General features: G+C 43.9%; 6 protein-coding genes across 6 annotated transcripts; 3 read left to right on the top strand and 3 right to left on the bottom strand.

Moving 5' to 3' along the window:
* Positions 1-157: 157 nt before the first annotated feature.
* EAE98_000386 (uncharacterized protein) lies at positions 158-1524 on the bottom strand (the record flags this gene model as incomplete). Its single annotated transcript, XM_038948004.1, has 2 exons — positions 158-1225; positions 1330-1524. The coding sequence occupies 2 exons, from the start codon at positions 1522-1524 to the stop codon at positions 158-160; spliced, it is 1263 nt and encodes a 420-aa protein (XP_038815681.1).
* Positions 1525-1907: 383 nt separating this feature from the next.
* Positions 1908-2337, top strand: EAE98_000385 (uncharacterized protein; the record flags this gene model as incomplete). The annotated part of the gene is made up of 3 exons (XM_038948003.1): positions 1908-1980; positions 2058-2128; positions 2182-2337. The coding sequence occupies 3 exons, from the start codon at positions 1908-1910 to the stop codon at positions 2335-2337; spliced, it is 300 nt and encodes a 99-aa protein (XP_038815680.1).
* A 340-nt stretch (positions 2338-2677) lies between these two features.
* EAE98_000384 (uncharacterized protein) lies at positions 2678-5291 on the bottom strand (the record flags this gene model as incomplete). Its single annotated transcript, XM_038948002.1, has 2 exons — positions 2678-5037; positions 5093-5291. The coding sequence occupies 2 exons, from the start codon at positions 5289-5291 to the stop codon at positions 2678-2680; spliced, it is 2559 nt and encodes an 852-aa protein (XP_038815679.1).
* A 249-nt stretch (positions 5292-5540) lies between these two features.
* EAE98_000383 (uncharacterized protein) lies at positions 5541-6728 on the top strand (the record flags this gene model as incomplete). Its single annotated transcript, XM_038948001.1, has 3 exons — positions 5541-5636; positions 5726-6170; positions 6232-6728. The coding sequence occupies 3 exons, from the start codon at positions 5541-5543 to the stop codon at positions 6726-6728; spliced, it is 1038 nt and encodes a 345-aa protein (XP_038815678.1).
* A 71-nt stretch (positions 6729-6799) lies between these two features.
* EAE98_000382 (uncharacterized protein) lies at positions 6800-8071 on the bottom strand (the record flags this gene model as incomplete). Its single annotated transcript, XM_038948000.1, has 4 exons — positions 6800-7181; positions 7360-7596; positions 7646-7911; positions 7961-8071. The coding sequence occupies 4 exons, from the start codon at positions 8069-8071 to the stop codon at positions 6800-6802; spliced, it is 996 nt and encodes a 331-aa protein (XP_038815677.1).
* Positions 8072-8238: 167 nt separating this feature from the next.
* Positions 8239-10107, top strand: EAE98_000381 (uncharacterized protein; the record flags this gene model as incomplete). The annotated part of the gene is made up of 6 exons (XM_038947999.1): positions 8239-8304; positions 8355-8637; positions 8695-8796; positions 8848-8925; positions 8972-9390; positions 9580-10107. The coding sequence occupies 6 exons, from the start codon at positions 8239-8241 to the stop codon at positions 10105-10107; spliced, it is 1476 nt and encodes a 491-aa protein (XP_038815676.1).
* Positions 10108-13497: the final 3390 nt, after the last annotated feature.

The raw sequence follows: 13497 nt of genomic DNA, 5'->3' as shown, positions 1-13497 counted from the left end.
GGGGGTACGCACAAAGAGCTCCGCCCGAATTCTCCCTTTCCTTTCCCTCAACGTGTTCTACCCATCCAACCAAACCATTCCTTGGCCATGCCAACCCTGAATATTCATTTCCGCCAAAATCATCCAAAATCCATCATTCATAATCGTAATACCATTTTCAGACTTGGAGGTTCTTGCCGAGAACCTTTGCGAGGTCATCAACATCCTTGTCCTCTCTTTGTGCAACAGGTTCCCCTTCTTGAGCTTCTTCTGCGTCATGGATCAATTTTTCTCTTTGCTCCTCTAGTTCTTCCTCTTCTTCTTCTTCCTCATCACTCTCTTCATCGCTCTCTCCTTCCAAATCCTCCAATTCGTCAAGACCCCAATCATCCTCAATGATTATCTCACCCGCTAACTTCTCCTTTCTTTCCTCCAACAACTCCTTCAATTCCACAATGCAATCATGATCCTCGTCGAATTTGTTTCCATTCAACTCAATCTTCTTCAACTTTGGTAGAGCCTCCTTCGCAGCGGCGGTAAAGACTGTTAGGCCCTTTACTCCAATATCATTGAACTGCAATCTCAAAATCTCCAACTTGTTGTTTCTGCCCTTCTTCAAGGCCTCTGCAAAAATAACACTCCCCTTCCCACCCAATAAGGAATCTCCAACACCCAACTCCTGAATATTGGCCCATCCTCCCACGACTCTAGCCAAGGCCTTTGAACCCGTAATTGTAAAAGTATTGTCTTGTAGGTCGAGAATCTCAATGTCTTTAGCATATTTCAAACCTTCACTCAACAAGTGACTAATTCCCTCTTGTCGAATGCCATTCTGTACCATCTTGACTTCCTTTACACCGGTATGCAAGCTATATGCCTTTGCCCAAGCCGTCATACTGCCATTCTCCAATCTGTTGCGTCCGCAAATGACAGTTTCCAAATCCGGAACTTGTTTTCCTGCCGCACGTGCCTCGACTTTCTTTGCGTGTAATGCGCTAAGTGCATCTGCAATCAGAATACCAGCATGAGGTCCCAGTCCGTTATTATTGAGGATGAGATGTTGAAGTGGAGTGTGCGAAGAAAGGAATGCGACGAGCGGAGCTTGAGTGTTGAGTCCAAAGGCATTATCATTCAAATTGACCGTGTGCAAATTTGGGAGTTTGAGCAGAGCAGTAAGGAGGGATGAAAGGGCTTGTGGAATTTCGTTAAGCAAACGTCCAGTAAATATATCCGCCAGGTTTGCAATCTTGATGTAGAGGTCAGCAACTATATTTGTCCCTTCGTTCTAGGCATCTAAAATGCTGCTTGAGGAGAATAAGACAGAAATTGATGGAGGAAGACTGGACATACCTTCAGACTTGTCTTCTCTTCCAAAACCTCTCCAATCACCCTACAAGCCTCAACGCCTAAAGTGTTTCCCAAAAATCTCACTTCCTCTACATCTTTCATCTCCCTCAGCGTCTTGATATGCGGCTCGACATCGGCGGCGGAATCCAATTTCAATCCCTTTCCTTCTAACGAGAAGATTTTTGTTGCGGTAGCCATCTTGAGTCTTAACGTTGCGCAAGTATAACAAGTTTCGAAAGAGACAGGAAAAAAACAAAAATTTGCAAGTAAGAGATCTAGTTGCAGATTGTAGAAATTGATGGATGCGGCAATGTTTTTAGGTGGTGGGGGTTGCAGCTGCAGGTCTTCAAATGCTCAGGGTTAAGACAGGCTAATCTCGATTTGGCCCATTGTCGGATCGGGGAGACTTTTTACCGACATATCGGCCGCAGACGGCCGCTCGGTCCGGGATAATGTCGTGATGTTATGTGATGGATGGAAATTTGGAGCTTTCTTACAAATACAAATACAATTATATAATTACACATACAAACACTCCACGAACACAACAAATCGAGAGGCAAAATTACAGTCGAGTGTACATGTACTATTTACAAAGCCTTTTAAAAGACGATATTCGACATATGAACATGTCAACATCTGCAATCAACATGCGTATGTCTCTCTCTCTCTACTCCAACGTTCCTTGCCCCATCCATTTCGAGTGAGCAAGTTATTGATTTTGAAACTAGCTACATCGGCCACCAGCGCAAATATGGGCGTAGATCTTAAACCAACTGGAGAAGCTTCTGCAAAGCCCAAGGTACGAACCAGTTTTCTTTTCATGATTGGCAGTTTGGAACATTAGCTAAGTAGTTTCTGGAAAAGCCGTGCTGCGTATGTAAAGATGAGAAAGCTGCCCGAGACGAATGTATGCTATTTAGCACGGCCAAGGATCCGCAAGTAGCCTGCGCAAGTATGGTGGAAAAATATAAGAGTTGTATGGCTGGTTTTGGGTTCAATTTGCCATGATCAATGGCGAAGACCGCCTGTACGATATTAAAGGATTACAATGGTGTTTGGGCATTGAAAAGGCGTTATATGGCGGGATTTGACGGATGTAATGGGCCAAGAAAGGTCACGTAGAAGGATCCTTTTATGGATCTCATAGGATCACGAAGAACCTCCCAACTCTATATTTGAGCAGATCATGTACGGCAAACATATCTGTCTTGTAATATTGTACAACTTTATAGATAATGGTGAACGACGAAGAAGGCCCTCTCATATAAGATGACTTTTATTCACCCTTGTTTTCCCGCTTACACCTGAACGCCTACTTTCCAATTGACATCCGTTTCGAGTTTTGGTATCATAATCCTGCAAGCACACTTTGAACTCCCACGCTTCCCGAATCGTCTCTCTTCAATACAAAAGCTTTGAAGTCTGCTTTCTGCAACTTCTTGCTGGCCCCACTTGCAAGCACAGCTCTCGATTTTTCTTTAAGAGCCTCTGCTCCAACGATGAACAAATTGCCAATGTCGCTAAGGATTTCCACTTCACTCGTGATATCCTTTGTCAATGGCCAGTCTTTCAGCGCGGACACATAACTTGACATATCTTTCGTAACCATCAAACCACCAGTAGCATTCACTTGGAACTTTTTGAAGTGTTCAAACAGCATGTCTCGAATGCTGATCGCGAGTTCACAACTAAATACCTCTAGATTCTGCCCATCAACAGCTTGTGCGGCATTCTTAGCCACGCGCTGGAGAAAATTACAGATAGCAAGACAGGTCGCAGTTTGTAAGGTCTCAATTGAACCAAGATCACTATCCTTAGGTCGAAAGTCCGTTTTTTTCTGGCCTGCCAACAGCCTTGTAATCCAGTTCAGTACGACAGTAATGGTACTACGCATGATGTCGTTAGCCTTTTTTTCGATTCTCTCCACACTCGCTTTGGTCTGTGATTCCATGCCACGTCGAACAGTGGTATTTGTTTCTGCAAGGCGTATGAGTACCGTGTTAATGAACCGCGACATCACATTTGTAATGATGACTGCCGGTCGCACTGAAGGCAGGTAGGCTAAATCAGGCTCGGTTTTGATGTTTTCTTGGGCGGCGGCTCGTTCGGCAGCAGCCTCAAGCGCTGTCTCGATATACACCTCACCCATGCTGCTAAGCAGGAGGTTCAGAAGGGCCGAGACATCTTTAGGTGTGTCACTTCCACTTCCCATCTCCAACGCTCGTCGCACACCTTCTGCAAGCCATTTAAGCATACGTTTGGCATTTGCGACACTAATCACACCATCTTCATCTGTGACTTCAATCTCATTCTTATTGTTATCAAGGTCTCGAAGGCCAGCAACACGTAACATCATAGCCTTTTGAGTGGGGGTGAGTTCAGACGAGTCGAGACGATCGATGTATGCATCCTTTGCCGAAGATAACAGCTGACTTCCCTGCTGGGCCAAAGAAGCCATGAAGCCTGTTGGAACCTTTTTTCGCCGTGAGTGGTAGATAGTAAACTTAAAGAGCAATGAAGAGAAGAGCTCCTCCAGACTCTTCCTCTCTCGATCAATATACGAGTTTCCAACCAGATATGGAACGAATAGTTCGTCTAATTGCTGATCTAGACTTTGTGCAGTTTGAGCTGTGCAAGGTTCGGGGTGCTCTGTAAGACCGTGTGCTTTAAGGTCTTCGATCAAGCTATTAATATAAGTCCTTGAGGCATGCAACGACCTAAGGAAGGCTAAAGAAGAAATAGTATCGGCTTTTTCAAGCACCATCTCTAAACGCTGCTGTATAGATTGCTGGAATATGCGCTGAATAAATTTGATGAGGACGACTTCATAGAATGGAAATGCTCGCTTGATAATGAAAGATTCCTCTTGCATGACAGCTCTGATCTCATCAATGAGAGATTGTAAGCTAGGTTCAACTCCTGGGGGCTCAGAGTCGGGATCGGCTAACATCTCCCACGTCTCATTGTCGGTTGTGACCTCCTCTGCAATAAGTTGACTTCGGTCGATGAAGAATTGATGCTGATTGACAAATGTACCAATGACACTAGATCCACCGTTGAAATCGTGTAAGACCTTTGCGCACTCGAGCATATCATCAAAGTTCTGGCGCCGATAACTGTTGTCAAACTGTTTCAAAAGATCCTTTTCTAACGTTTCAGAGAATTTCTCTATAATTTCCCTAGTGTTATGGCCTTTGTATCCAACAACGCCGTTTGTAATTCCATTGGCTTTTTTCGAACCATTAGCCCAAGATGCCGGATCCAGTCTCTGGCTCATGCGCATTAGCTGCCTGGCGATAACAGCAGATCTAACTTTGTTTTCCCCTCCACCTTGCCGTCTGATCATATCTTCCAGAGATATGAGCGACCCATTCTCACTAACTTCTATCCAGCATTGTATTAAGAAGTTGGCATCTATTGCACGCCGTCTCTGCTTGTCTAAGTCCTCGAGTCGTTCTCCGATTTGGACCGCAATATTTCCTCCTGCCTCCGGTCGCCCATATCGATCTGTGGTTGTGCCATTTGTGCCATTAGGATTATTTAGTGTTATATCGAGCGATTCAAAAGAGTCAATTGATTCATCCAGCTTGCGCCCTAAAGTGTCTAATGTTTGATCATGCTGTATCTCGGCCCGCCGAACAGATGTCAGGAGGTCTGTCTCCTTCTCCTCTAGCTCATCTGAAAGTGTCGCAAGCTGTTGCAGCGCACCTGAAGTCTCATCAGCATTGACAGTATTGATAATCGAGGAAGTGAGTGTGTATACTTTCAAACGTTCTTATGAATGGTTTGGCATCAAATGCAGGTTGAGCTGGTCCAGAGCGCCTGTTTATCGGAATCGCACTTTCGGACAGTTCTTCCACAAAATCTCTCACTATGAAGTCTTTACTTGAGAAGTTTTCCAAGGTAAAGCTTGGCCCTTTTGGATATAGTGATCTCACTGAACCACTATTAAGAGATGCCATACTTGAATTTCATGAAGCTTGTATGTGAAGTGCGTTTTGACTTATGGGAGCAATGTATCAGTAGCAAGGGTCGGAGGCGCGGAACGGTCAGCCTCGCTTGAACCTTGCAGACCTGTGGATCCTCAAAAATCGTGGCCTCGTAATGAATTCCAGCCTTTCAAATGTTCTAGAGATATTTTAGGACACTTCGCTCCCCAATTTTCTATCCATTATCTTGGGGTTCTTTACACTTCTTGTGCCACTATCAACATGACTAGCAAATCGAAAGCTCTCGAAGCGTACCGCGAAGATGCAAAAGGTGGTCACACGCTATTAACAGCAGAAGAAAGACGAAAGCTTATCGAGGTATGTTTTGGTTTCGCCCTGTCGTTGTGTACCTGCAGGTACCCATTCAATTGACTCGTCCACTCATTGACGCTGTAACTGCATCTTAGCCACTGCTCCCTTCCGATCTACCCTCGCGAACTTCATCAATCAAAAGCCAAAGTAGATCTAAGTCGAAGTCGAAGTCTAAATCGTCAGCTTCAAAATCCCGCTCTCATCTTGGCATTCGCAATTTCTTTCGTTTCCAATTGCACGGATTAGTATACGCTGTTGTGCATGCAGTGTTTTCATTATATATTAGATTAAGGCAAGCATATCATGCGGTAAAGGATCGCATATTTGCGATTCTATTTTACCATCACCGGACGCCAGGATTGATACAGAAGGATGTAAAGGGGTTAGAGAGATTACCCGAGCATGTCAGTGTGATATTAAATTTGGAGGACGGTGCAAGAGGAGGAGCGGGATTGGAAGCTCTAGTCGATGAGGTAGCAGAGATTACAGCATGGTGTGCATGTGTAGGAATTCCAATGCTGTCGGTGTACGAAAAGACTGGTATGTGATTGTAGTAAGGAAGGGAAGATATGATTGGGGGCGTGCTAATGATGGAATGCAGGAATTCTTAAAGGTTATATACCTGCGACGCATCGAGCAGTAGTGAGAAAATTGGCCTCATATTTTGGACCAGATCATCCAGCGTTGTCTATGAGAGCTCCCCATGTCCCATCCATGGAATCCTCATCAGCTACGTCGACGACCGATACACTTCCTGGCTCTTTACAGCATATTTCGGTGCTACTTCTCTCGACCGAAGACGGCCGGGATTCATTAGTTGACTTGACCAAAACGCTAACAGAGATGTCCCAACGAGGCAAAATTGAGTCGAATGATATCAGCCAAGAACTCATTGATGCCGAAATTACGGAAAGCATCATGGGAGAGCCAAATCTCTTGATATTATTTGGACCAACGGTCGAACTGTCCGGATACCCACCATGGCAATTACGCCTCACAGAAATCTTTCACGTGCAAGATAATCACGGAGTTGGATATCAAGTTTTCTTGCAAGCGTTATATAATTATGGCAACGCACAGATGAGGTTCGGAAGATAGATTAGATCCCATCATAATGCGAGGGTATATAAACTTGGATGGTGGGTGAAGTTTACTTCTAATCAATCCAATCATAATTCTTTCCATATTCTCATTTCCTTCAGGATGTCATCCCATTTATACACGGGTCCAGTGCCGACATTATAATTATAGTAGTTATCCGTCCCACCCTTTACCATAGCACGTCTAAAGGTAATATTGATTCTCCCCCCATCATCGGCATTCTTCCCTGTTCGCTTGGGAATAGAATGAAGCCAATTTGCCTGCGTCCTACCTCGCATCAATATCATATCACCGCTTGCAAGTGGCAACTTTATAGGTTTTGTTTCTGGCGGAGGAGGAGCATCATCTTTTGGCGGGATAGGTTTATGTTTCATGAGGAAATCTCTCCTTGCTCCAAGCGAGTAACTTGCAATGGCCGGCAATGGGCCTAAGAATCTTTCATCGTCACTACTGTTGAAAGCCGGGAAATCAGTATGTCCTGTCAGAGACGCATTTTGGAGGAAAATGAGAACAGAGGTTGCATTAGAAAATAGAAACGATGTATTTGGAGAAGAGGAAAAGTGGGCCTTGAAATCAGAGCACAGAGTTAGGTGTGAAAGACAGCGAAACTTGTCTACCGTTGACGTACTGATATGAGATTGAATCCGATCCAGATGCATAATAGTTGACGAGACAGAAATTGAACTTGCAACCCGTCGCCATTTCAGTGGAAAGTCGTAAATCGTCTAAACATTTGGGGATTGGCCGAGGTGGATATTTGGTGTAACATCGCTCTTTCTCGATTCTCTTACCACTATTGGCATCAAGAAGTTCTCCATTTTCATTGAACTTAGATGTTTCATCGAGACCGAATACCGTGGTCCACCTTCTCGAGTCTTAGTGATTGGCTTGCATTCAAAGAATGGAAGGTATACCTTGGAGTTTTGATATGCGTCGATATACCTCCTCGCTTGATATCATACTCCACACGATAAAAGGGCAATTCCGAACGAAGAAACTGGAACATCTGACGTTCAAGATACTTTGGAATGTAAGGCTCAAAGTAAAGAAGATCGAGATCAGCTTGATTATTTATCTCTTTGCCGATCGTAGATGGAAACGAAGACAGCTCCGAAGATATGGATGAAGGAAGACATGGTATTGGAAATGGATAAGTTGAGTGACGCGTGAATTCGCGTTCCTTCATTGATTAGTGGCGAAATGAAGCTGTTGTGTTGTATGATACTTACCAATGCTTCTCCTGTTGCTTTCGCTTCTTCTGTTGTTGCCAATTCTGATACTCGGGGTTTCTTTGCCGGTGGTTTGAAGAAGGAATCTATCGTTCTTTTCGCTGTCGACATTTCGAGATGCAATTCTTTATAGAGCTACACCAACAGCAGTCAACGCGTCTGGAAATCTTAATGAAAATAGCCTTTCATGACATCACCACCTGATTCGGGCATAGCCTTGTCCAGCCTTATCGCTAGCTTATGATCTAAAATCTCTCGCTTCAGCCTTGTGCGAAATTATGAATCGTCTACACACAAAATTAAAAACTTTACAAGAAATGACAAAACGATATGAAGTTATGGAGGTATGTTCGCATTCCGTATTAACGAATAGCTTTACTGATATCTTACGTAGAAATCTACAGTAACATCTAACGACCAAATGTCATTATTTCGCCCACCCGTTGTGCGCTCCGCAGCGGGAGTACTCGATCGTGCTCTATTTTCCAAAACTATACCAATTTCCGCAGCGAGGCTTATGAATAATAAAATTATATCAAAATGTCGATCGCAACTGACAAAAAGTAAAGAAATGTTGCTGGAAGATAGAGTTGCGCCTATACGATCGGATCCAGATCCAGAATTTGCGGCGAAAGGTGGAAAGTGTTTGCTTCTGAATCCCAAAGTAAAACATGATGGTATAGTACCTCAGATTTCTTAGGGGTGTAGAATGTGATTCTGATTTTATTTGGCAGATCCTACCACTTGGAGTCCAATTTTACATGAAGCTGTGAAGGCACAGGAGTTGGGAGTTATCCCATTTGATTTGACTCTGGGTTATGATCATTGGAATTATAGTATGTTATTTTCCGGTCACCATATGCATTTATAGGAATTAATCTTTACAGTCGATATCATGAAATCTATTCTTCCCGAAGATGCCCAAGGAGAAATTCCAGTCGGTTTCGCCATTGTCGGGCATGTTGGTATTACTCCTCTTTCCAATCGTCTGAACTTCTCTAACAGTACCAGCCCATCTCAACCTACATGACGAATATCTTCCTTACAAATCTCTCGTTGCGGCAGTTCTTATGGACAAAAATCCCACTATCCGTACGGTCATCAACAAAATTGATGACGTGGGCACCGTTTCTGAGTACCGGACTTTCTCGTACGAAGTGCTCGCCGGTGAAGATAACATGAATGTTGAAATCCGCGAAGGAGATTGTACATTTCGGTTCGATTACTCAAAAGTTTATTGGAATAGTAGATTGCAAACGGAACACAAGCGATTGGTGGATCTGTTTGAGCCTGGTGATGTCGTCTGTGACGTTATGGCGGGGGTGGGTCCTTTCGCCTTACCAGCAGGAAAGAAAGGGGTTTTTGTGTGGGCAAATGATTTGAATCCGGATAGTTACAAGGCTATGAAAGATGCGGTTATTAGAAATAAGGTTCGTCTCCCTCTTGCTGAAGATCCTGCCCCATTTCTTCATGATGATACCAATATCACGACGGTCAACATAAACCACAAGTTGGGTTACTTTGATGAGAATGCCTTTGACAAGGCGCTTTAATCTGATCAAAACTCCATTCTTCAATCGTATTGAAAGTCACAAAAGCTCATATAATTAACTCTTCAGGTCGAAAATTTCGTTCGTCCCTTCAACGAAGATGGTCACAAATTCATCCACCAAGCCGCAGACGAACTCCTCCAACTCACGGCCACAAACCAAAACACCATTACTATCGCTCCCAAGCGACCCTCACGCAGTGCTCCTCCGTCATCTCAACCACCTCCACCTCCCAAAATCCTCACTATTCCCAACACCATCTCTCACTTTGTAATGAATCTCCCTGCCACCGCCATAGATTTCCTTCCCTCTTTCCACGGCCTTTATCATAAATCTCAAAACCTATTTGCTCCACACACCGAAACAAAATTGCCAATGGTACATGTCCATTGTTTTGCGGCGAAGAATGAAGATAACGAGGCGGCTAATATAGAAATTTGCGAAAGGGTGAGCGAGAAATTGGGGATGAAGATTGAGCAGGGTGATAAGTATGAGACGAAGGTTTGGGATGTGAGAGATGTGGCGCCGAAGAAGAGGATGTTCTGTGTTAGTTTCAGGATTCCAGAAGAGGTAGCTTTTGGGGAGAGGAGGGGTTAGAGAGCGGTTGGATAAGAGGACTAGGTAGCGATGCGAATTGGATTGTAAGGAATTAGAAGATCACCTATCTATAGAAACTACCTACATAAATTTACATCTAGCATGAGAGTTAAATAAGAAGCACAGAGAAAGCTATTATAAACCCGTACCTAGGTAGTGTCTACATCTGCTTGCATACAATGGGCTCTTCTCACCTACCTATCTACAACAACAAGAACAATAATAGTAATAACAATAACAACAACAACAATATCACATCACGCTTTTTTGATACAAAATACACATCAAAGAACAAGCAAGTACCCTACAATCAAGATTTTAATGCCCGAAGCCAAGGCCAAGGCCAAGTACAAGGCCAAGTACAAGTCCGTATACTTCGCTCCGGGTGTCACATCGCACTGCAGTACCTACATGATTTCCTCTCTCCCTATCCTACCCTACCCTACTCTACCTACAGGCACCTACCGGGATCGACTTGTTGATATTGAAAACTGGGAGGTCGGATCATATGTTTGTGTGCTACGTGGTAGGTGGGTAGGTAGGTAGGTAGGTAGGTAGGTAGGTAGGTAGGTAGGTAGGTATGTGCTTTATGAAAGCGTGGGGGAACCTGGTCGTGGGGGGGTGTGGGATGGGATGCGATGGGATGGGGGTATTAGTCATTTTGGTGTGGTTTGGGGGTGTGTGCATGGGGGTTGGGGGAAGTTTGTGTGTGTGTGTGTAGGTATTGTATGTTGGTAAGCATGTACCGGTATGTAGGTGTATATTTTAGATATGTATGTGTCTATGTATGTATGTATATGTGGAGCGACATGTCTGTCGTTGATATAAAGTGTGGAGGTAGCACCACATGGAAATACCGTGAAGCGTTGTGGTTTGTTTCTATCAAGGTTCCTGTTTGATATCTTGTTTTCTTGCTTTCGCCCGTTTTGAGCTTTTGCAGAGTCTTTATTGGGTGGGTTTTGGGTGGTAGATATGGTATGATAGGGTGTGGTATGGTATGATATGGTGTGGTATGGTGTGATTTGGGGTGTGTGTCCAGTTTATATCAATGCCTTGGAGAACATATCCAATGGCTTCGATGTTTCCTGTCTGGACCCTGAAGCTTTTCACATGTGGTTTATGAGATTGGAGATAGGGATGATGAAAACAAACGGAGCAGTATCGAATATGTAACTCCATCCCAAATAAAAGAGATTACGATAATCATCCGACTACCCCAAATATCAAAAGATCTTCCCAATTCGATTCCTCGACATCTCGGATGCATCTGTACTTTCCATAGTGTCATTCGGAAACCGGGGAGAGAGGTACCTGTACATCCGTATGTTGTGACATTCAAGGTACCTGGCTCGCTTGTTCGGTACATGTTCAATCATCGTGTTTCCCCGATGCGAGATTTGATTCAACGAACCATGTAGGATGTATCATGTACATCATTGTACATAGACGAGACGAAGACGGTGTATTGAAGTAAGGACCCTTGAAGCAGTACACTTGAAGCAGGGAGGGTTGGGATACGACGTCGATAGATGAGATGTATTTGATACTTCACAGAGATGCTTGATAGAGTCCCACTGACTTCCAAGACGATGATCAAATAAGTGATGCTGTCAATTTTTTCTTGGGGAAATGGGTTATTGGAACCTACTCGATCCTGATGGGAATTGGCGAGTTAAACGTTGCTTTCCTAATTGATGGAACATTGATATGCATATACCAAGATGATTTATTATCCACAAGAATGGCAATTGCACCTTCACACGAAACAATTTATTTCCCGAAGATCCGTATCCGATCCCGAAAGGAAAGTCTGGTCCCAGAAATTGCGTTCATCGTCTCCAGAGCCCGTATCATGTGAAAGTGGCTGCAGCAACACTTGCGCGGCTGGCATCAGACATCGAGGGCTTGCATAAGCTTCGCGCCATTACTACGCCATCATTAATATATGCATGTACCATAACGTGTCATTCCGAGTGTTTCCGATGCGACGATGGACGATTGGGGAATGACGTGAGGAGAAAGTTAAGATACGAGGGTGTGGGATACGACGGTGGATGTATGAAGGTGGTATGGGATATAAAGAGATTATAGATAAGATTTGGGGGGGGGCTGGAACCTTCTATTTCATGTATAGATACTTAGTACTGCGTTTGTGTGTGGATTTTTGGTATTGTGTGTGTGGTTTCGAGATCGTTTGGTGGTATTGTGCTGATTGATTTCTATGGTGAAGGTGACTACTTCCAGACAGCGGGGTAAAAGGGATAAAAACGAGGGAACTACCCTTTAAACTGACATCGTTAAGCACGAACAATTAGCATCTACGACCGGCAAGTTTCAAGCCATCAAACCAAGATGTGATACGCAAGCCACTTGCATTCCAAGCAACTTCTTTCGCATGGTAGGGGACCGATTACCGAAAGCGTCGTCAGTTGCTTAAATTTGTATGCGGTGTGTGAATGGATTCCTCTATACCAAAATACGGAATCCAGGAGAGACTCTTTCCAGTATTGTGTATATCCAATGAGTGAAGGTGCATGTATGAAACTTGGCGAACAATGCCTATCTATGCAAATCACGACCATGGTGAGGCCCAGGGAATTTATATTGTGTTGCGTCGTTGCCAGGAGTTCGTAGCACGGCGCAGAGGGTGAACCGTTATCATATGATGTGTGACGGGTAAGGGGAGATCAGCGTGGGCTGGATATGCTGGGGTTATGAGGGGATCTAGATTAACTCCCCAAGGATATATCCGTGGTGTGGGCGAGGGGTAGCAACGGGCAGGTGTCTATTATTGTAAACAAGAAGCACATGAATCATGAATGACCACTACCTCGATGTAGTGGGGTGGCTTCATTGAAAAGGCTGGTTCCTACTGCAACACTTGAGATAGTAAAGAGCTCGAGGGTAAGGCTAGGTTACCTACCTATGCTATGAACGACATTGTACATTAGGAGGTGAATGATTGATTAGTCAATACAATTGTCATGTTTGATGACACCATAACATTTCAGCAAGATTTGAGAAAGGAAAGAAGATAAGATGTAAGTAGACAGACAGTCTATGTGCAGTTCATGTGCAATTCATGTACCTACTACCTACATACAGTCTCCGAGTACTTAGGTCGCAGTCGGTATTGATTGAATTGTGGAAAAGAGTATAATACCATAATAGTATAATTCCATAATCCCATGATACCCAAATAGGCAATAGGTAATAGATAATAGATAATAGATCATAGGTAAATCACAAACCTTGCTCTTGCATTTGGTGTGGATGACTTCTGAAGTTCTAAGCAACTTTTCTCCCATCAATTTGTTATCGATTGGTCAATTGTTCAATTGTTCAATTGTTCCAAACCGCCCCCGTCCCCCACTCGACAAACAATAGACT

Source organism: Botrytis deweyae (assembly GCF_014898535.1).
Source record: "Botrytis deweyae strain B1 chromosome Unknown BDEW_001, whole genome shotgun sequence".
Classification (NCBI taxonomy): domain Eukaryota; kingdom Fungi; phylum Ascomycota; class Leotiomycetes; order Helotiales; family Sclerotiniaceae; genus Botrytis; species Botrytis deweyae.
Note: the sequence above shows the minus strand (reverse complement) of the source record. Positions and strands in the feature narration are given on the sequence as shown.